This window comes from Entelurus aequoreus, linkage group LG17 (genome assembly GCF_033978785.1).
Source record: "Entelurus aequoreus isolate RoL-2023_Sb linkage group LG17, RoL_Eaeq_v1.1, whole genome shotgun sequence".
NCBI lineage: Eukaryota > Metazoa > Chordata > Actinopteri > Syngnathiformes > Syngnathidae > Entelurus > Entelurus aequoreus.
Window position 1 is genome coordinate 7,011,793 of NC_084747.1, and position 22,823 is coordinate 7,034,615.

Genomic DNA, 22,823 nt, shown 5'->3' on the forward strand with positions numbered 1-22,823 from the left:
GTCCACATGAGGGTAGCAAAGTTGCAGTTGATTCGACAAACAGCTAATTTAAATGAAACTGTAGATTTCTTGTTAAACTTGTGACGTCTGGGCGCCAAACTGAAGATGTCGGCGGGCCATAATTTGGAAACCCCTGATATATCAATTAGGCCTCATTAGAAGATGACATCATTGTTGTGTTTACCTTGCCATCCTTCCGGGCAGACGCAGGAAAAGCTTTGATAGTCCTCAGACTCCTGACACACTCCCCCATGTTTGCAAGGTTTGGAGCTACAAGGGGCCATGACACTTTCACAGTTCTCTCCTGTAACAAACACATAATAACAAAAAATCCTAATTACAAGGTATGCTCCACTTGAACCGTTTGACATCGCAAAGCAGTCGTGAACTCGGTAGATAACCCGACGAAAGAAGACCATCTTTCAATCGGTGCTATCGCAGGATTTTCTCCGGGTTCCGTCACTATTAGAGGCCTTTCGGAGACATTTCCCTATCTTTTTCCACAACGCACGTCTCGTACAGGAAGCAGTCTGTGGCTTCCGGCCATTGTGAGGACATTTGCTGTTCTGTGAGACGGGAAGCAGGCAAACAGGAAATGTGTCAAGCGACCTGTTCCCACCCGAGCGCAGGCAGAAGACTTTTGTCCTCTGTGAGTTGTTCCAACAAAAAAAAAAAAAGACGACTCAAAATGAAATACAAGAACGCCGCTTTCCATTGCTATCTGCTCAAATAACATGCGAGATGTCATGAAAATGTTTCCCAGCTCTCGTACGGAGGGATGCGTGTATCACAGGAGGTCAAAGGTTTGGAGACGTAGAATGCTGAGGAAGTTTTGCTGCGGATCTTTAATGGAAAGCTGTTGAAATTAAGGCTAATTTTTTCTCCTGTTTTTCCACTAAGTTAAAGAACACTAGTGCAGGAAACAGCCCTTTAGTGGAGAAATGCCAGAACTGAGGTGCGTGCGTAGAATAATATTTTCATACCAGTGTAAGGCAGGATACAGTTGCACTTATAGCCTGCCACGTCGTCCATGCACGTCCCCTGGTTGAGGCAGGGGTTGGAGGCGCATTCGTTGATGTTGGTTTGGCAGTTTGGTCCTGCCGTTGCAAACAAAAAGAGCTCGTCTCACACACACATTTAAAAACAGTGATGGTACTGTAGGTGTGTGTGCAAGACACACTGACCAGTAAAGCCTGCGCGGCAGGTGCAAACGTATCCGCTGGTCATGTCTTTGCACGTGCCTCCGTTCATGCACGGATTGGACTCGCACTCGTTGTTGTTGATGTCGCAGTTGTTGCCGCTCCAGCCAGAGTCGCACAGGCATTTATATCTGGAATAAAAAAAACAGGATAAAATAACACATATGAAGCTAATGTTCATGAAAAAAAGTCTCAAATATGCAAGACTGAAATTTTGTGTGCTTTTATTTTTTAGTAAATATAGAAAGGACGCGTAAACTGTGATAAAGGAACAATTGCGCAACAGCTGCGTTCTAACGGCCTAATTTATTGAAGGTTTGCGTGTACTAAAACACGTGCAAACTTGATACAACACGCAAAGCTGATCTACTAAACATGTGCAAAGTGGATTGTGTCTGTTAAACGTGCAGAAAAATGCGTGCAATCCATTTTGCGTCTCTGTCTTCATTAGTATGCAAAATATTTGCTAATCAGCAAATACTGGGAGGAAAAAGATGCAAATATAATTATTTAGCACACACAATGTGATTTATCAACACTCATCACCATTTTGGGAGCACTGTTTTGCAATTTATTTAGCATGTGTCAGAAGTAGTTCCACACACGGCTGCAGGACCAGAGGATGGACAGAGGATCCTCTGTCCTTTGTGGGTATGTCAACATTTTGGACTGACAGAAATATAAAATATTAGTCATATCGTCAATTAAGCAATTTCCTTTTATAATTGTATAGCTGCTGGATGACTTTGGTTAGAGTGTTCGACCTGAGATCGGTAGGTCGTGAGTTCAAACCCCGGCCGAGTCATACCAAAGACTATAAAAATGCGACCCGTTACCTCCCTGCTTGACACTCAGCATCAAGGGGTTAAATCACCAAAAATTATTCCCGGGCGCGGCCACCGCTGCTGCTCACTGCTCCCCTCAACTCCCAGGAGGTGATCAAGGGTGATGGGTCAAATGCAGAGAATAATTTCGCCACACCTAGTGTGTGTGTGACAATCATGGGTACTTAAACTTTAACTTATGGGGCTGATTAATTAATTAAATTGAAGCGTTTTGTCGTTTGCTGGCGTTTTTTTAATGTTGTTAGATTCTTTAATTTAGGAAATATATAACTATAATATATCTCCAACATGAAAAGACGTAATTCATTATGCATTTTCTTGCGTTTGAGTCATTCCAGGGGCACGAATGCGCTGGTATTGCGATCCACAGCTTTGCGCACAGAATTAAGTTTCAGTGTGCATATTTTTCTGTTGTCTAGATTGCGATTCAGAAAAAGTGTCACAGATGATAGATATGTGCTGCTGGCTCAACACATCTCACACAGGTAGGAGGAGCATGATACCATGAATGTGCAGGAAATGAGAACCCCGTACGCACGCAAAATCCTCATTTAAATAAGGCGGTCTGCACCACTTTTCAATTGCACATGCACTGGTAATAGTAAATCGCACACAACACGCCCACTCTTAGTACACGCTATTTAATTTTTTTGCACACGCTGATTAGCGTGTGGTATTTAGATCTTAGTAAATCAACATATATGGTGTGTCAAAATATTAGACATATTGTCTATTCAACAATATCCTTTTATAATTTTATATAATTATATAATTTTTATAATTTTGGGACGGCGTGGCGAAGTTGGTAGAGTGGCCGTGCAAGCAATCGGAGGGTTGCTGGTTACTGGGGTTCAATCCCCACCTTCTACCATCCTAGTCACGTCCGTTGTGTCCTTGGGCAAGACACTTCACCCTTGCTCCTGATGGCTGCTGGTTAGCGCCTTGCATGGCAGCTCCCGCCATCAGTGTGTGAATGTGTGTGTGAATGGGTGAATGTGGAAATACTGTCAAAGCGCTTTGAGTACCTTGAAGGTAGAAAAGCGCTATACAAGTATAACCCATTTATCATTATTTATCATTTATCAATTTTATAGCTGCTTAGTAACTTAAGGGACTTATTAAAACAAACATGCGTTTTGGTGTCTTCTGGCGTCTTTTTAATGATGTTCTTTTTTTCATATATATGAAATTTTTTTTTTGCAATATGCATTTTCTTGCACCTGGAATATTTAAGCACACGCTCGTAGTTAGTGCCAACATCTCCCATGGCACACCTAGTGCTTGAAAACCTCTAAAGGCCTTAGTGGCCACATGCGTGGACAGCACCTTTTAGCTCTTATTTCCAAAATTGTGGACACTACTGAATTGGGGTCTTATGCCGACATATGGACACTTATACTGCTGTCTGGTGGTGTCAGAAGAGTATAACATACAATGGAATTTGAAAAAAAAAGTGTAAAAATAAAAATGTGCATGTCACTACACATGAAGTACACGTTTGTGTACTTATGGACTAAGTACATCATATCAAAAGATGATTTTTAGTTTTTATTCTAATTAGGGTCCAATAAACCCAAATAGCAAAGAGAAATAAAAACAGCATGTAAACAAACAGCTTGGGCCTTATGAGGTTAAAAAAGTAGGTTCCATTGTAGATGGAGGCTGCGGAAGCAGAACCTCCAGGTTCTGTAACAGCTTCTTCCCTCAGGCCGTAAGACTCTTGAACGCATCATAACTATCCCCTCAACACCCCCCAAAGTGGATTAACTCGCTGGAATAAAAAAGACAATATAACATACGGTATATCCATAAACGTGGATGCATATGGAAAAGTGCAATATATTTATCTGTACAGTAACCTATTTATTTATTTATATGTGCACCTTATTGCTTTTTTATCTTGCACTACCATGGGCTGATGTAACACAATTTCGTTCTTATCTGTACTGTAAAGTTCAAATTTGAACGACAATAAAAAAGGAAGTCTAAGTCAAAGTCTAAGATGCACTGCAGGACTGCTTCTACAATATCCAGAAAAAGTGGTACATAAAGATCTGTTGCATGTTTCAAAATATAGCAATACGCAACAGGTAGGAGCATTATAACATGAATGTGTAGTAAATGAGTGTCTCCATGGTGAAAGCCGCATAGTACACACAAAAACCTCATTTAAATAAGGTAATCTATATCAGTTATCAATTGTATACATAATCTTAGTAGATCATACGCAACATGCCCACTTATAGTATACACAATTTTATTTTTTGCACATGCTGTTTAGCGCCTGTTTTTAAAATGATGCCCTTAGTGTCACATTTACCAGTATGTGCATATTTATCTTGGCGGCTCAGTATAACATGGCTAAGTCAGTTCCTCAGTTGGTGTGGCCTCACCCGTTGATCTTGTCCTCGCAGTGGCCGTGGATGCAGGGGTTGCTGAGGCACTCGTTGACCTGTGAGAAGCAGGTGGCGTCGTGGTAACCTTCCGGACACACGCAGGTGAAGCTGTTGATGCCGTCGATGCAGGTGCCGCCGTTGTGACACGGGTTGATGGCACACTCGTCAATGTTGATGTTGCACATGGTGCCTACGGGGAAAAGAGAGGGTGCACATTTGAGATAGCTATTTTTGTTATGCTCTTTCATCTTCACCGGTAGACAACGCCGCCACAAGGTTTATAGTTTCGGCTCCTTTTGTCGGCTACTTGAAGCAGCGGTGCCATTCAGGCCTCTGCCACACACAACATAAAAGGAAGCCCTATAGCTTTAATTCCAGGAAGGGACTTCCAAGCTTTTAAAATCTCAACTTTCAGGAATCTTTCAGTGAATCTTTTCTTCCACTCAAATCCCGAGTGACTGTGTGCGCCACAGAGGTTATGTGTGTGTCCTCTTTGTGCGGGCTAGGCAGCTTGCATGTCCGAAACAGCAGCAGGTTAGGGACAGGGTGGAGCGGGGAAATCGACACCCGTCGAGCCTCAGAGGAGCGTGCTCATTCGCCAGCTTGCTTGCCATCTGTTGGACTCCTCTGTCTATACATAAGTTCCCCAACACTGCACCTTTCTTGTCAACAGGTCACCTGAGACACCTGACAACCTGTCCTAAAATCCACTGTCTCGTAGAATCTCAAGTTGCATCAAAGCTTACAACTAATTATAGCAGTGTCGTGATAGAGAAAATAAGCAGTAAACCATCTTATTGCAAAGCACTGATATAACCCTAGAACCTGCACTAAATGCAACCACTGGTCTCAGTGCTTTCATTTGGCGTAATATGTACTGGTAAAGTTATTTGAAAGGGTTTAAGAACCAACAAGGACAGTGAGAATGCAGACTTTTTCAAGCGTAGAGATCGGTTGATCGCTTGCAAGTGAACTATGGTATAAGGCTGCAGCTAACGATTATTTTTCTATCGATTCATCTATAGATTATTTTTTTCGATTAATCTATAGATTATTTTTCCTTTTACCGATTATTTTTTTATTCAAAATGAAGATGAAAAAATAAATGTAGGCCAGTTTTTTCAAAAGGCATGGCTTTTATTTGCAAAAAAAAAGAAGTATGGCCACTCAGTCAACATTGACAACACCATGACTAAATATTCTGTAACAATGTAAACATTTAAAACTTTTAACCTTTAACAAAATTAAAAGTAGCTTATTTGCTTTTTAATGTGCAAATATAAAAGTCAACATCCAGTGCAAATCTTAATATTCTGCAATAGTATAAGCATTTCAAAAGTAAAAGTATTGCTTATTTTGCTTTAAAATGTGCAAAAATAAAGATAAACATCCAATACAAAAAAGTGTAAAACGAAATATTCTGTAACAACAGTGTAAACATTTCAACAAAAGTGAAAGTATTGCTTATTTGCTAAAATGTGCAAAAATAAAGATAAACATCCAATACAAAAAAGTGCCAATCTAAATATTCTGGAGCACTGTAAACATTAAGTATTGCTTTTAAAATGTGCAAAATAAACATCCAGTCCAACACAGTACACAATAACCAATTCTACTCATTCCAGTGAGTGACTAACAGTTGTAATGAAGAAAGGTTAGCATGTCTACTTGCTCTGCTTTTTTTCTTGTTTACAATATTCCCAGCAGCTGAAAATAGGCGCTCAGAAGGGGTCGATGTGGCTGGAACTGAGAGCTAATTAGCCTTCACCTCAAGCCAGGACTGCGAGTGAGCTGAGCTGCAGTTTATATTCCTAGAAGGTCAACGGGCTCATAGTGATGTTACTAGTAGTTGACTGGGAGGTGTTTATTATCATTTGGGGAGAGTCCGCTGCCTGATGCTCACCTGCTAAACACCTATCTGCTAGACGCTGAAGCGCTGACTACATGCGCTCTGAATACGCACTGCTGATTGGCTGATAATGCTTCGTGTGTACCAATCAGATGGTTGTGTGGGTGGGACAATGCTGCGTGCTGAGACAGAGGCAGAATGAGCAAAGCAGCTTGTTAAGACTTTAGCAGCTAAAGTTAGCTTTAGCTTAGAAACTCGTTCGGTACACCCCCGTACCGAACCGAAAGCCCCGTACCGAAACGGTTCAATACAAAAGACGTACCGTTACACCCCTAGCAGATACAAATGACACATTCATGTTTTGTGTAATGATGACAACGTATGCTCACGCGGACGATTGACTAGTTGATGGTTTTCTTTTCAAATGTTCGTTCATAGCCGTCGTGCTGCTATGATAGGCCATTTACGCTCGACACAGTGTGCATACAACAACATTATTAGGCTGTGTATTGAAATACTTTCACACTTTTGACGACTTTTGGCGTGATTTTTCCCCCTCGCTCGCATCGTCTGCTTTGATCGTCTGCTTTGCGCTTCGCCATGACGGTAGCGTGACGTAAATATGCGACGCACAAAAACGGCGTCGACGTATTTACGTAACCGATGACGTCGACTACGTCGACGCGTCGTTTCAGCCTTACTATGGTACGGTTAAATTGAGCTCAAATTTGAATGCTACACATACCAAAGACACGGACCAGTCTTAAATGGTACGAACACATGCAGAAATTATGAATATGTAAGAGAAAAGGTGTTAGAAGTGCTGTCTCGCTGCTCTGCTCTCTTCATCTGTTTGTGCGACAACGCTGCAAGTATATTTTAGAAGCTTTTAAAAAAATAAAAAATAAAAGCTGCTAAACAGCAGAATAGAAAACAACCTATAAATTCAACACAGCTGACAGCATTTTGGTGCGGAATATTTAAGTTAAGTCACTAAAATGTAGGTGTGTCCCAATATAACTTTTTCACTCTGGATACAATACCGATATTTGAGACTTGTGTATTGGCCGATAGCAATATTGACCTGATACAATAACCCAAATCATACATACTTTTGTTATTTTGTAGTGTGGAATGTTAAAAAAGGCTTTATCAAGTAAAATTACTCAAACAGAGAACAATGGTTAGTGAAAAACACTAACCAACTTATTATCAACTGTCAGAAATGGAGTTATGCTGTCTTTAAGTAATTAAGTTCAACTTATGACGCAGTAAGTTGAATGATGCGGACACGTTTGTTACTGGATAATTCTGCCTTGGAGAATTTGTATCTGTAACTAATATGCAACTATAATTATTTGATACTTGTTTATATTGACAAATGTCGTGTTTCAGACTGTAATATTATTCAATTAAGGACATGTATAGGTATGTCAGGCTTATGTGCTATTTGTATGCTTGGCTTTTGTGTGGCCTACCACGTTAACTACCTTTCAATGATGCATAGATTTAGGATGAACGCAACCTGTGCGTCAAAATAACTGCAGTTGCATTGGAAACATGTTCAATTATTGGATGACCACATACGAAAAAGGCCCTCGTCGGGTTTGAAAAGATTCTGAGTTTTACTGTTCACGCTGAGGGCGGCATTATTCAGTGGGTAGAGTGGCTGTCTTGAAACCGGTTCGATCCATGTCAAGGTGTCCCTAAGCAAGACACAGAACCCCTGACTGCTTCTGATGGGTCATTGTAAGTGCCGAGCATGGCAGCTTCCGCCATTAGTGTGTGAAGGTGTGTGTAATTGGGTGAATGTGGTGTATATTGTAAAGCGTTTTGGGTATCATTCCAGGTATTGTAAATATTTATATAAATACAGACCACTTACCATTTTACACTGACATGACATATGGGAAAAAAGCTTCTGAACCTGCATACACATACTGTAGGAAGGCACTGTTTTATAATTTGTAGGATTCTCTTTTCTGAAAGGAAGAAAGTGAGTCTTTTACTGCCAAAAAACTGCTTCCCTTGCAGCTTTGGTTAAACCTCACAGAGTCTGAGCCACATCCCCTGCCAAATAACAGCTTTAACCCAGGCCTTATTAAACCAATACCACCTGTACAAGTTTCTTACCAGTGTAGCCGGGCTTGCAGGCACACTCATAGCCATTGATCTTGTCAATGCAAGTCCCATAGTCACAAGTGTTGCTCTTGCAGTCATCAATGTTGATTTCACAGTTGATTCCTGGAAGAAACAACACATTCAGTCACCATAAAAGAACGGCTAAATCTTCCAAAAATCTGTTTGTTCCACCTATTGTACCTGTGGTCCCCTTGGGACAATTGCAAATGTAAGCGTTTTCCCGGTCCTGGCAGACGCCGCCATTTCTGCACGGTTGACTAAGACACTCGTTGATGTTGGTCTCGCACAGTCGGCCGGTGTAACCCGGGTGGCAGTGGCAGCTGAAGGAAGCCAGGCCGTCAATGCAGGAGCCATAGTGGCACGGGTCAGAGTAGCACTCGTTGATGTCCGTCTCGCAGTGCCTCCCAGTGTAGCCTACAAAAAGAAACCCATTTTATTAAGGAATAACGTTTATACATAATTGCTAGGAGTGCAACGATACATGTGTTTGTAATGGGATATTTCAGTACGGAATATTTGATACTGTAAAGAGGCGTACTGATTCCCCCCACCAAACACACTGAATGAGTGTAACTGCCTCGCGATATAGTCCAAATCTACTCCATAACGTTTTGGCTAGCAATAATGCTCATTGTCATTTCTGTATTATTTTTTATTTTTGCTAACTGCTTATTTGCTATTACTTTTACCATCATATTTGTACATGTTGTATTTGCTGATGTTGCTCTGTTGTTGTTGTTGTTGTGTTTGCTGTTGTTGTTTTTGTCTCTCTGTCTAATCCCCCTCTTGTCCCCACAATTCCCCCCTCTGTCTTCCTTTTTTTCTCTTTCTATCCCCTCCTGCTCCGGCCCGGCTGCACCAAATGATAATATAAATACATTTAATAAAGTCAAAATACAAATAAGGCAACAAGAGAAGTATTCTACACTTCTCTTTTGTAAAGTAAATCTGAACAGCCGATATGGGCATCTACATCTACTATATGATTTGCCTGAGAAGCTGGGCAGGACAAAAAAAAAATAAAAAAAAAAAATAATAATAATAATGCAAAGGAGAAGCCAGAACTTGAACAACCCTTTTCCTATCAAAGTCGGGCCAAGACAAGTGGATAAGACGAACGCAGTGTTCAGCAGAGATGTGGATGGGGCTACAAGCTGGAACTAATAATGACACACACATGCAAAGTGTCCTCTGCAGAGGACACTCCTATTTTGCACTACTGTGATGTGTGAATGTTAGGGGTGTAACGGTACGTGTATTTGTATTGAACCGTTTCGGTTCGGTTCGGAGGTGTACCGACCGAGTTTCCACACGGACATATTAAGTAGTGTAACGCACGTTGTGTAAACAATGCACACCGAGGCACAACACACGACATGCTAGCAGCTAACGGGCTACGATAGACTGACCATACGTCCTCTTTTCACCGGACATGTCCTCTTTTGCGGAGCTGTCAGAGCGGAGTTTCTTAAATGCCTCAAATGTCCGGCATTTTGAGTTAGGGTTGCGTGTATTTTCAATGTACGTTCAGGGTTAAGAAGGGGTTAAAAACAAAACAAATTGTGCGCGCAGCAGCATTCGTGAGGGAGGGGCAGAGACAGAGAGAGCGAGAGAGTTATGATAAACGCGCATGCGTCGCCAGGCTCTGCTTTTTATCCATAGATTTATCAGATTTAATTTTTTATTATCTATAGCAGGGGTGTCAAAAGTGTGCACATTAGCTGTGGGCCATTTGCGGCCCACAGCTAATGTTTTAAAGGCCCACGGCACATTCTAAAAATACTATTAAAATAAACAAAAACATAACAAAAGTGAAATAAAAAAGCTTAAAGGTTAAATGTTGACTAATAAAACAAAGCTGTTTTTTTTTCTTTCAAACGGTCATTGCTCAAAACATAATATTGAATCAAATCAATGTTATTATGAATTATTGACCTATCCAAGGTTCCGATTACTTCACATCAATTATTCCACTAAGAAAAATATTTTTGGTAGAAGATTTTGCAAATTTGGTAAATATATAACCAAAAAATTTATATTTTGTTGTTTTCTTACTGTACCGAAAATTAACCGAACTGTGACCTCTAAACCGAGGTACCGAACCGAAATTTTTGTGTACCGTTACAACCCTAGTGAATGAGGAGTGAATAAATATTGGGTAACACTGTAAAGCGCTTTGTGTGTCAAGATCTAATACATTATTATTAAAATTGTTATTAACAGGGCTTATTTTTTGAAATGTGTAAATCTGACTAAAGAAATATCTACTGTAGAGGATACGGTATTACTTATTTTAATTGGAACATTTCCTGGTTATTTATGGTATGTTTTGTGTTTTATAAAGCTGTTTACACAAAGGCTAAGCAGTTTTGCATTTTGTTGCCTTACGGGACCTTAAACTCAAAGTCTGTGCCAAACTGTGATTATGGAGTACCGTCAACCCCTAGAACTTTCTGTTTTGCATACCCTCTGTGCACTCGCAGGTGTACTTATTTGGCCCGTCTGTGCACTTGGCGCCATTCTGGCACGGCGTGCTGGCGCACTCGTCAATGTCGATCTGGCAGAGGTGGCCGGTAAAGCCTGGGAAGAAAAACAACAAGAGGGTTTAATTGTGTGCGTGTGTGCGTGAAGGAGTATGTGTGTACACACAAAGGCATGGCTACTGTTTTCTCACCACATCCAACTACTCATACTCGTAATCCTGAATCAGAAATCTGCATGTTAAATAACAACTACTCCAACCATGCAATTTCTTTCCATTCAGCACCATTCAACACGGGGTTTAGGAGAGAGGAGGGGGTCATTTACAGAGGTGGGTGGGTGTAAGGGTAGAGTGAAAGTTGTCCGGCCTCCTGACCAAGACCGCCAGACAAAGGAAGGCCTGTCTGCTCAACGCAACGCCAAACTGATGCAGTTGCGCCCCCCTTTCAAAAAAACTTTTCCATCACAATGTGCATTCTCTGGTCTTGCCTCAGCTCTTTACCCCCTCCCTAACTGCCTCTATAAAGAGCCAGCTTGACCTTTTACCCTGAACTATTCAAGCCTCCTTTTGATTCAAAATCCACCAGCAGGCGCTCTTTCTTTTTGGTGCCGGGTTACTCTCATCTCTGATGTTTCCCCTCTTTTGTGTCATGATGGTACAATCCAGAGACGAGTAAGATGTTGTCTGATGAAGAGATAAAGTGCCTCCTAACAGGTGGTTTCAACCACAAGAGACAGACTCCGCAGAAGCAAATCTGTCAAGGGAGTATTGCTGCGAATTTTCCCTCTGCAACTTAGCTAGAACCATGAACATGTAGTGATGTGTGTTTATTCAACACAGCTGTTATCACTGATCAAGATAAAATACCGCATTTCCTCATATAGGGGGTAGGTAGGTGTTTACTTAACTGCAGACAGGGCCGGCTGTCCATTAGGGCAGGCCTTTATTTATACACAGATAATATTGAAGGATGTCCCCTCCAATTATTTTAAATGCACGCATGTTGAAGGGGTCATATCAGGATTTTGTTTCTACATTTAAATGTTATGTAAAACACTTCCTTGTGGTTTACATAACATGTAATGGTGGGTCTTTGGTGAAAAAATTGCATAGATTTAGTTTCACAGACCTATTTTCAAGCCATTTTTTTGTCTCCCTTTAAAAGGACGGCGTGGCGAAGTTGGTAGAGTGGCCGTGCTAGAAATCCCTTTAAAAGGACGGCGTGGCGAAGTTGGTAGAGTGGCCGTGCTAGAAATCGGAGGGTTGCTGGTTACTGGGGGTTCAATCCCCACCTCCTACCATCCTAGTCACGTCTGTTGTGTCCTTGGGCAAGACACTTCACCCTTGCTCCTGATGGCTGCTGGTTAGCGCCTTGCATGGCAGCTCCCGCCATCAGTGTGTGAGTGTGTGTGTGAATGGGTGAATGTGGAAATACTGTCAAAGCGCTTTGAGTACCTTGAAGGTAGAAAAGTGCTATACAAGTATAACCCATTTATCATTTATTTATTTAAAAGTGGTTCATTTTGAGAGGCAGAATTGTTAGATGAGAATGAACCTCCTCACCATGCCTCCTCACGTTGAGTGCGCATTCGCCCGTCCCCGCAATAAGGAAGCGGGCAATGCTGGCGGAAAAGAGCGAGGAACGAAGCCTGGCTGACATACAGGTTGGAACGATAGGTTGGCTAAGGTTAAACTTCTACCGAGTCTGTAACATTCTAATCCTAGACCCTGGATGTACCGTATTTTTCGGACTATAAATCGCAGTTTTTTTCATAGTTTGGCCGGGGGTGCGACTTATACTCAGGAGCGACTTATGTGTGAAATTATTAACACATTAGCGTAAAATATCAAATAATATTATTTAGCTCCTTCACGTAAGAGACTAGACGTATAAGATTTCATGGGATTTAGCGATTAGGAGTGACAGATTGTTTGGTAAACGTATAGCATGTTCTATATGTTATAGTTATTTGAATGACTCATACCATAATATGTTACGTTAACATACCAGGCACGTTCTCAGTTGGTTATTTATGCCTCATATAACGTACACTTATTCAGCCTGTTGTTCACTATTCTTTATTTATTTTAAATTGCCTTTCAAATGTCTATTCTTGGTGTTGGCTTTTATCAAATAAATTTCCCCAAAAAATGCGACTTATACTCCAGTGCGAATTATATATGTTTTTTTTCCTTCTTTATTATGCATTTTCGGCCGGTGCGACTTATACTCCGAAGCGACTTATAGTCCGAAAAATACGGTATACATGTGTATAGTGACAATAAAAGGTTTTACTATTCTATATCATGTAAATAACTCCGCTGCACAGCTGCTTTGAGTTGTAAACAATGGAGGGTCAAGGCTGTAAACTAAGCTATGAGCTATGAGCTACATCGAGAACGTAATAATATATTATATAACTTACTCGTCCATTGCCAAACACAGAAACACTGATCCAATTAGAAGTATTTTTTAGGAAAACCATCCTCTATTTTGCCAGAGGACAGTGACGCTATTGTCTTATATTAGAGGGCTAAGATAGCTACACAACAACGCAAGCTGATTGATCAATTGAGACTTTTATTAGTAGATTGCACAGTACAGTATATATTCCGTACAATTGACCACTAAATAGTAACACCCGAATAAGTTTTTCAACTTTAAGTCGGGGTCCACGTTAATCAATTCATGGTAACAAAGCTAACATTGCTAACATCATCCACACTTTTCTAACCTACTGTTATTACTTACTGTTTCATTGTCTTCTTTGTTGCCATAGATAGTAGTCACAGAGGCCCCCATTAAAAGTAGTATATTGTAAAATCCATCTTTCAACTGGCGAAGGTTTCTGAAGCAGGACTCTTCAAAGTGCATTGCACACACACGAAGAAAGACTTCTTCCAAGTTGAAGGTGCATTGCCATGAATCATAAAAGTTAAAAGAAAGACACTTTTTACTTCAGATTAGGCTGAAAGTTAGTGTAGTGACTTGTGCTGGTTAAAACAAACAGAGCATTTTCCATCATTGGGTTTCATCGTCGACATGATGTCGTAGTCGGTTTTACACACATTTAAGTTGGCTGATGTTTGGGTAAATGTGTTGTGTTTTATTGTTCTCCTGCCTTCACTTTTATTTTGTGCCTGCCTTTTCCCTTTTGTGCCTCTTTTTCCAGTTCACTCTTCCTGGGCGAGGGGCGGACCTTGAGGCACACCTGCAGCTAATCAGTTCGTGGACTATTTAAGCTTGGCACAGACAGCTGTGCCTTGCTGGTTATTGTTTCCTGTTTCTTCCACGTCGCATGCTGTGGCTTGACCTCCAAGTCCGGGTACGTTTTTTCGCCCTTGTTATTATACAGCTAACCTCCGTGTGTTTTTTTTTCCCACCCTGAGGTGGAGAAGATATCTGTTGTGGCCTTTTCCTTTGCTCAGTGTGCCCTGGCCTTTCCCCCTGCCGACCTCTGAGGTTCCCGCTTATTGGCTATGTTATATGGTGTGCGCTTTTGCCCCCTCACCTTTTGTTAACCTTTTGGTCTTAATTAAAGACTCTCCTTTTTTGATTCCATCTTGCCCCCCCGTCTCTGCATCTGAGGTCAACACATTGACCAAGTCCTAACACAATGTCTACCATATGTGGATAATCCGCTGATGTCACACTTGAACAAAATTCCAAACGGACCGTTTGGAGGAAGTAGGAAATTAATCAATCAATCAATGTTTATTTATATAGCCCTAAATCACAAAAGTCTCAAAGGGCTGCACAAGCCACAACGACATCCTCGGTACAGAGCCCACATAAGGGACGTCGATGTGAATGATTATGAGAAACCTTGAAGAGGACCGCATATGTGGGTAACCCCCCCTCTAAGTACAGTCCTTAGTGGATCTTAACATAATAGTGAGAGTCCAGTCTAAGGCAAGATTGTTTTATAAATATCTCTGCAATGCCTCCATGATTTGATTTCAAATTTAAAGGACTTATGCAGATCCCAAATACACATACCGTATTTTTCGGAGTATAAGTCGCTCCGGAGTATAAGTCGCACCGGCCGAAAATGCATAATAAAGAAGGAAAAAAACATATATAAGTCGCACTGGAGTATAAGTCGCATTTTTTGGGGAAATTTATTTGATAAAACCCAACACCAAGAATAAACATTTGAAAGGCAATTTAAAATAAATAAAGAATAGTGAACAACAGGCTGAATAAGTGTACGTTATATGAGGCATAAATAACCAACTGAGAACGTGCCTGGTATGTTAACGTAACATATTATGGTAAGAGTCATTCAAATAACTATAATATATAGAACATGCTATACGTTTACCAAACAATCTGTCACTCCTAATCGCTAAATCCCATGAAATCTTATACGTCTAGTCTCTTACGTGAATGAGCTAAATAATATTATTTGATATTTTACGCTAATGTGTTAATCATTTCACACATAAGTCGCTCCTGAGTATAAGTCGCACCCCCGGCCAAACTATGAAAAAAACTGCGACTTATAGTCCAAAAAATACGGTACTGTAAGCAGGTTCCACCATGTAAAAAAAACTTGGTTTTGCATAATAGGGCCCTTTCAAGCAGCTCATCCGCCAAAATACTCCGAAATGTAAAACTTAGCTTTACAGATGCCACGTCTGCTACAGGCAATGTGTAAAGGGGTAAAGACTTCTGACTCTGCATTACTTTTAAAAGCTGGATTTGTACTTAATTTTTTTCCAAACGGAGAAAAAAATCAGGCGTATCCAAGTGTATAAGGTAGTTGAAGTGTGGTGTTAATTTGAGCGGACGCCTCCTGAGGAAATAAGTTACAGTAGAACATTTTTAAGTCGAATCCACCGGATTGGATGACTAGTCACATAAGCGGTTGTCGACATAGCCAAAAGAAGCCACTCTTTGCACATTGGAAGGGGTTAAAAACAAAACAAATTGTGCGCGCAGAAGCATTCGTGAGGGAGGGGCAGAGACAGAGAGTTATGATAAACGCGCATGCGTCGCCAGGCTCTGCTTTTTATCCATAGATTTATCAGATTTAATTTTTTATTATCAATAGCAGGGGTGTCAAAAGTGTGCCCCGGAGGCCATTTGCGGCCCGCAGCTAATGTTTTAAAGGCCCACGGCACATTCTAAAAATACTATTAAAATAAACAAAAACATAACAAAAGTGAAATAAAAAAGCTTAAAGGTTAAATGTAATTTAGAAAAAGTTGCAATGTTGACTAATAAAACAAAGCTGTTTTTTTTCTTTCAAACTGTCATTGCTCAAAACATAATATTGAATCAAAATCAATGTTATTATGAATTATTGACCTATCCAAGGTTCCGATTACTTCACATCAAATATTCCACTAAGAAAAATATTTTTGGTGGAAGATTTTGCAAATTTGGTAAATAAAAAACCCAAAAATGTATATTTCGTTGTTTTCTTACTGTACCGAAAATGAACCGAACCGTGACCTCTAAACCGAGGTACGTACCGAACCGAAATTTTTGTGTACCGTTACACCCCTAATATTATATTGGTTTATTTCGTCAGAAAAACTAACGCCAAAACGACAGCAATTACATGCACTCGGGCACAGCCGCACACGTCTTTGGTAGCAGTCATGGCGCCTGTTGTTTAGTTGGCCAAACTCTTTATACACCATTTTGGATTCCCCCCCACCCTCCAGACTGCAGAAATGACAAATTTCAATGGCTCTCAGTGGGGTTCCCATGGCTATTGCGTGTACAGAAATGAAAAGAGGGGACCCTCTCAACTGTGAGAAATTTCCATTTCAAGCACGGCGGTTAAGAACCCCCCCCAAACCCTCCTTTACTCCTCCCTTCCTGCTTCTGCATTAACGGTCCATGCGTCTCATTCCACCACTATACCACCATCATGCCCCCCCCCCAAATACTTTCACTGCCACCACTTCCTCACAAATACTAAGAGTGTTCTTAAGCATCCATCGCCTCTTTCTTTCTTTACGTCCCTCTTCTTTCCTGTTCCTCCCCACCCAGGCTGGCTTTGATCGTTACCGCAAAATTAAAGAAAAAACAATTTCCAGCTCAGTGAACATGTTTGCTGAAACATTCAATGCACTTATTCTCTCTTTCTTTTTTGTCTGTTTTCCAGATTCAGTAGCGGCATTCCTTCACTGAACAAAACACCAGCACGTCTTGTACAAATAGTGATACTCAAGAGGAATTTGTGCACCAAAACAACCAGTGAGCTGGAACAAATGACCATGTCAACGCACAAAATACCAGTAACGTGTGACTGTATCAACTTTCCCTTGTACCCAGTCACAATTAAGTCTAACAGTCACCCACATAACTTTGTTAAAGGATAAAACAAACTTGTAGAAAAAGTTGAAACTTCCACAAGCCTTTCCCCCATAGATTTTTCTTCTTCTCTTCCTTCGTTGCTTCTTTAGTTCAGGACTAGCAGGGCCTGTGTAAGCCTGCCTCAGGGCTTGGGATTAGCGCCCGTCCACAGAGCTGTTTGTGTCTGCGCCAGTGTGTTTATGTTTTAGAGGGAGGAGGGGGGAGGAGAAAAAAAAAAAGAGCGAGTGATCGACCTCTGCGCCCCCTGGCCCAGCGCTCCCCCTCACCAATCCCTCCTCACTTCGTCGGCTCTACGGCGGCCTCACCTGTGGGGCACTGGCAGTGGAAGGCGTTGATCTTGTCGATACACTTGCCACTGTTCAGGCAGGGGCTGTGGGCGCACTCATCCGTATCGATCTCGCAGAACTCCCCCTCGTAGCCTGGTCAATTATCAAGGGAAGTGTGTGTTGGTTAGACCAGAGATGCTTTTTCACACCTCTGTTATTAACTGATGCGCTGGACTTTAAACACAAGCTATACAAATGGGACCAGAGCTTCTATTTAGCAGTCCAAAGACTTCTTGTTTTATCAATATATTGATTAAAATAAGCTATAGGGACAACAGAATCAGGATAAATCATCCATAATGTCTGGGATATATTTGAGTATGAGCTGTGCCCCTATACATTTTTGTCCATGTCCAAGTTATGAAGTTAAACTTCCACCAACACAAACCTGGCATGCAGATGCAGTGGAAGTCGCCAATTTGGTCCAGGCAAGTGGCCTCGTTCATGCACGGGCTGGACATGCACTCGTTGATGTCCAGCTCGCAGCGCGGCCCCACGTATCCCCGCTGGCACTTACACTGGAACGAGCCCTTGGTGTTTATGCACTTTCCGGCATGCTCACAAGGGTTGGGACCTGTTCCAAACAGGATTACTTTTAACTTTTTGTACAAGTGCAATTCCATGCTACATAATGTGTTACGCTATTGTAAACATAATAAAAACATAATCGTAGTAAATTGGCATAGTTTGATTACTGTACTAAATTGAATTTCTGTTTTTGGTGCCAATTCATTGAGAGATCGGTGGGTTTGGTTGGCGTTCTTACCAAGCGAGCACTCGTTAACATCTTGATCACAGGAGACCCCCAAGTAGCCCGGAGGGCAGGTGCAGACGTGATTCCCGCTGACGGGGTTGGTGTCACAGTTGGAGCCCTTCTGACAAGGGTTGCTGATGCAGGCGTCATCCAGCTGGCACAGCAGACCTGCAGCCAAATACAGACTCAATTAAACCAAAACGCCAAACCTTGTAAGTCCACTTTATTCAGTGTATATATTGTGACTCATTAAGTCAGTGTTCACCTGCATGTTGTGTTCAAAGACCCCCCCATTATGCAAAATGTTGTTATTAATGATGCGCTAACAGTAATAAGTCTCCCTAGAGCAGTGGTTCTCAAACCTTTTTCACCAACTACTAGGGGTGTAAAAAAATTTTTTTTAGATTAATCGCGATTCTTATTTGTAACGATTCATAATCGATTAAAAAAGAAAAAAAATCCATATCTTCTGTACAGATTTACAAAAGAGTTCTGGAAACTTCTTTTGTTGCCTTATTTGTATTTGACTTTATTAATTTTATTAAACAAAACCCGTTTTCATTTAAGTAATATAGAAATTGATCAGAGCTGTTTATCTATTTTATTGAGAATTGTAGTTAATCATACAACTGGCACCCAATGTTATTAAAAAAAGTATAGATTTTGAATCAAGAATCGTTTTGAATCGAGAATCGTTTCTGAATCTAATCGTTACCCCCAAGAACCAAACTGAATCGTGTGGTGCTCAAAGATTCACAGGCCTACCAAGTACCACTTAAGAAAAAACTTGGCTCTCCAAGTACCACCATAATAACCAACATTAAAATAAAGTAGCGTAGTAGGCCTAAGTATTTATTAAAAACAAGCAAATTTTTTTGTGTTGTATATTTAATGTTTTTGGCGAATGTGACACTACACACAGTTTGAACAGTAACGCTGTGTTTAAATGTAGGAAAATAAAACACTGTACTTTCATCAAGTGATTCTTTAGCATACCCCTAGAAACCACTCTTAGTAAACGTACCACAGTTTGATTATCACTGCCCTAGAGCATGTTAATTGACACCAAATGTGAGGAAAATCTGTCATCTCCCTCACTTGTTAGTAGGCATTTGAATCTTACAACTCACGATTCAATCCGATTCAGATTCTTGGGGTGATGATTTTATTCAGAAATGATTCTCGAATTATATCAAATCACTATTTTCAAAACAGTTTACAGGTTACAGCATTTGTCTTGGCTATGAAATATAGACCCTGCGAATTAGCGCAGAAATACCCTAAAAACATATTTTTATTCCTTTAAATTTAGGGCTCTATTCAGATCATAATATGTTGCGAGTTGGCTGTGAAACGACTATTTTCAGCATCCCTATGTGTTAGAAAGAAAAGGCCCACAGATGCTTGCCTTTAAAGTTGCTGCTTTTTATGACATCATGAAAGAAAAAACCTTCCTCATGGACACAATAACTCTGTCATGCCCCTAGCTAGATGAGCTCACCCCAGGTTTACTCGCAATACTTTACCAAGCATAGTGTTGTAAAAAAAAAAAAAAAGAAGCAGGCTTCGCTACACATCAAAAAATGTTTTGCCTATCAGTCTGTTACAGATGCGAGAGCTGTAAGTTTGATCATTTCGTTTTTCTTTAGTAAATGGGCTAAACTAGCACGATGTTATTGTTCAAATATGAACGTAATCTTAGCATGTAGCTATGCTAACATAGCTTAGCTGACGTCTCTAACATGTGTGCCCTGTCCAACTCCCTAATGTTACTTTGTTGTTAGGGATTGATTGATTGATTAAAGATCTGAACAAGTGCAGAATTACTTTGTATTCGTAAAAATTTGTAAAACGCACACTGTCTCGAACACAACTCATTAGCATTAAAGCTACAGACACACAAAACGGCGTGTTCGCAGTAGGGCTTACTAAAAGCATTTTTAAACTGTTCCAACATCAAGACTAGATTTTGGCCAAAAACACTATTGTGGGACCTCTAACACTAATTTAAAATTGTTGCAAAATAGTATAACGAGGGACCTTAACAAGTAGGGCTGCGAATCTTTGGGTGTCCCACGATTCGATTCAATATCGATTCTTGGGGTCACAATTCGATTATAAATCGATTTTTTTCGATTCAACGCGATTCTCGATTCAAAAACGATATTTTTCCGATTCAAAACAATTCTCTATTCATTCAATACATAGATTTCAGCAGGATCTACCCCAGTCTGCTGACATGCAAGCAGAGTAGTAGATTTTTGTAAAAAGCTTTTATAATTGTAAAGGACAATGTTTTATCAACAGATTGCAATAATGTACATTTGTTTTAACTATTAAATGAACCAAAAATAGGACTTACTTTATTTTTGTGAAAATATTGGACACAATGTGTCAAGCTTATGAGATGCGACGCAAGTGTAAGCCACTGTGACACTATTGTTCTTTTTTATTTAATTTTTTCTTTCTTTTTTTAATAAATGTCTAATGATAATGTCAATGAGGGATTTTTAATCACTGCTATGTTGAAATTGTTACTAATATTGATACTGTTGTTGATAATATTCATTTTTGTTTCACTACTTTTGGATTGTTTGGTGTCGTGTTTGTGTCTCCTCTCAATTGCTCTGTTTATTGCAGTTCTGAGTGTCGCTGGGTCAGGTTTGGTTTCGGAACTGGATTGCATTGTTATGGTATTGCTGTGTATTGTTTTGTTGGATTGATTAATTAAAAAAAAAAAGAAAATCGATTTTTGAAAAATGAGAATCGATACTGAATCGTGCAACGTGAGAATGGCGATTTGAATTCGAATAAATTTTTTCCCACACCCCTATTAACAAGTGCTAACATGCTAAAGCAGGGGTCACCAACGCGGTGCCCGCGGGCACCAGGTAGCCCGTAAGGACCAGATGAGTAGCCCGCTGGCCTGTTCTAAAAATAGCTCAAATAGCAGCACTTACCAGTGAGCTGCCTCTATTTTTTAAATTGTATTTATTTACTAGCAAGCTGGTCTCGCTTTGCTCGACATTTTTAATTCTAAGAGAGACAAAACTCAAATAGAATTTGAAAATCCAAGAAAATATTTTAATGACTTGGTCTTCACTTGTTTAAATAAATTCATTAATTTTTTTTACTTTGCTTCGTATAACTTTCAGAAAGACAATTTTAGAGAAAAAATACAACCTTAAAAATGATTTTAGGATTTTTAAACACATATACCTTTTAAATTCCTTCCTCTTCTTTCCTGACAATTTAAATCAATGTTCAAGTAAAAAAAAAATTTTTATTGTAAAGAATAATAAATCAATTTTAATTTAATTCTTCATTTTAGCTTCTGTTTTTTCGACGAAGAATATTTGTGAAATATTTCTTCAAACTTATTATGTTTAAAATTTTAAAAAAAAATTCTGGCAAATCTAGAAAATCTGTAGAATCAAACTTAAATCTTATTTCAAAGTCTTTTGAATTCCTTTTAAAATTTTTGTTCTGGAAAATCTAGAAGAAATAATGATTTGTCTTTGTTAGAAATATAGCTTGGTCCAATTTGTTATATATTCTAACAAAGTGCAGATTGGATTTTAACCTATTTAAAACATGTCGTCAAAATTCCAAAATTAATCTTGATCAGGAAAAATTACTAATGATGTTCCATAAATTATTTTTTTAATTTTTTCAAAAAGATTCGAATTAGCTAGTTTTTCTTCTCTTTTTTTCGGTTGAATTTTGAATTTTAAAGAGTCGAAATTGAAGATAAACTATGTTTCAAAATTAAATTGTCATTTTTTTTCGTGTTTTCTCCTCTTTTAAACCGTTCAATTAAGTGTAAATATCATTAATTATTAATAATAACATAGAGTTAAAGGTAAATTGAGCAAATTGGCTATTTCTGGCAATTTATTTAAGTGTGTATCAAACTAGTAGCCCTTCGCATTAATCAGTACCCAAGAAGTAGCTCTTGGTTTCAAAAAGGTTGGTGACCCCTGTGCTAAAGTAACAAGAAATAGCCAACACAATCCAAACCTGTGCGGCCATGAGGACATTCGCAGACGAACGAGGCAACGCGGTCGTGGCAGGTGGACCCGTGGTGGCAGGCGGCGCTGGCACAGTCGTCAATGTTCTCGCTGCAGTCGTCCCCCGTCCACCCGTTAACGCACACGCACTGGAAGCTGCCGTAAGTGTTATGGCATGTGCCGCCATTTTGGCAGGCGTTGGGCATCAGCTGGCACTCATCCACGTCCTCTGTGCAGAGCTGACCTGGAGAGGGAATAAGTACAGTTGTGATACAGGCAAATCTTTAGTTGTAAAGTCCGCATTTGCAAGTGTTTTGAAACCCCTCACCTGTGAATTCGGGTCTACACTGGCAGTTGTAGGTGTTGACTCCGTCCACACAGGTCCCTTCATTCTGGCAGTCGTGGCCTGGACAGTCATCAATGTTCTGGTTGCAGGTTTTTCCGGTAAAGCCTGCCAAGAAAATATTGAGTAATGTTAATATTGAT

The 22,823-nt window shown here is 40.1% G+C and overlaps 1 protein-coding gene across 1 annotated transcript in view; it reads right to left on the reverse strand.

The window, feature by feature from the left end:
• Positions 1 to 22,823, reverse strand: part of LOC133632223 (neurogenic locus notch homolog protein 1-like) — a 56,225-nt gene that overhangs the window by 29,753 nt on the left and 3,649 nt on the right. Inside the window, exons 3-14 of the mRNA XM_062024527.1 lie at positions 22,666 to 22,788; positions 22,348 to 22,581; positions 18,340 to 18,495; positions 17,962 to 18,147; positions 17,553 to 17,666; positions 10,898 to 11,011; positions 8,612 to 8,845; positions 8,423 to 8,533; positions 4,438 to 4,630; positions 1,185 to 1,330; positions 984 to 1,097; positions 185 to 304 (exon numbers count right to left, since the gene is read on the reverse strand). Coding sequence (XP_061880511.1) covers positions 185 to 304; positions 984 to 1,097; positions 1,185 to 1,330; positions 4,438 to 4,630; positions 8,423 to 8,533; positions 8,612 to 8,845; positions 10,898 to 11,011; positions 17,553 to 17,666; positions 17,962 to 18,147; positions 18,340 to 18,495; positions 22,348 to 22,581; positions 22,666 to 22,788 — 1,845 coding nt within the window. The remainder of the gene's footprint in view (positions 1 to 184; positions 305 to 983; positions 1,098 to 1,184; positions 1,331 to 4,437; positions 4,631 to 8,422; positions 8,534 to 8,611; positions 8,846 to 10,897; positions 11,012 to 17,552; positions 17,667 to 17,961; positions 18,148 to 18,339; positions 18,496 to 22,347; positions 22,582 to 22,665; positions 22,789 to 22,823) is intronic.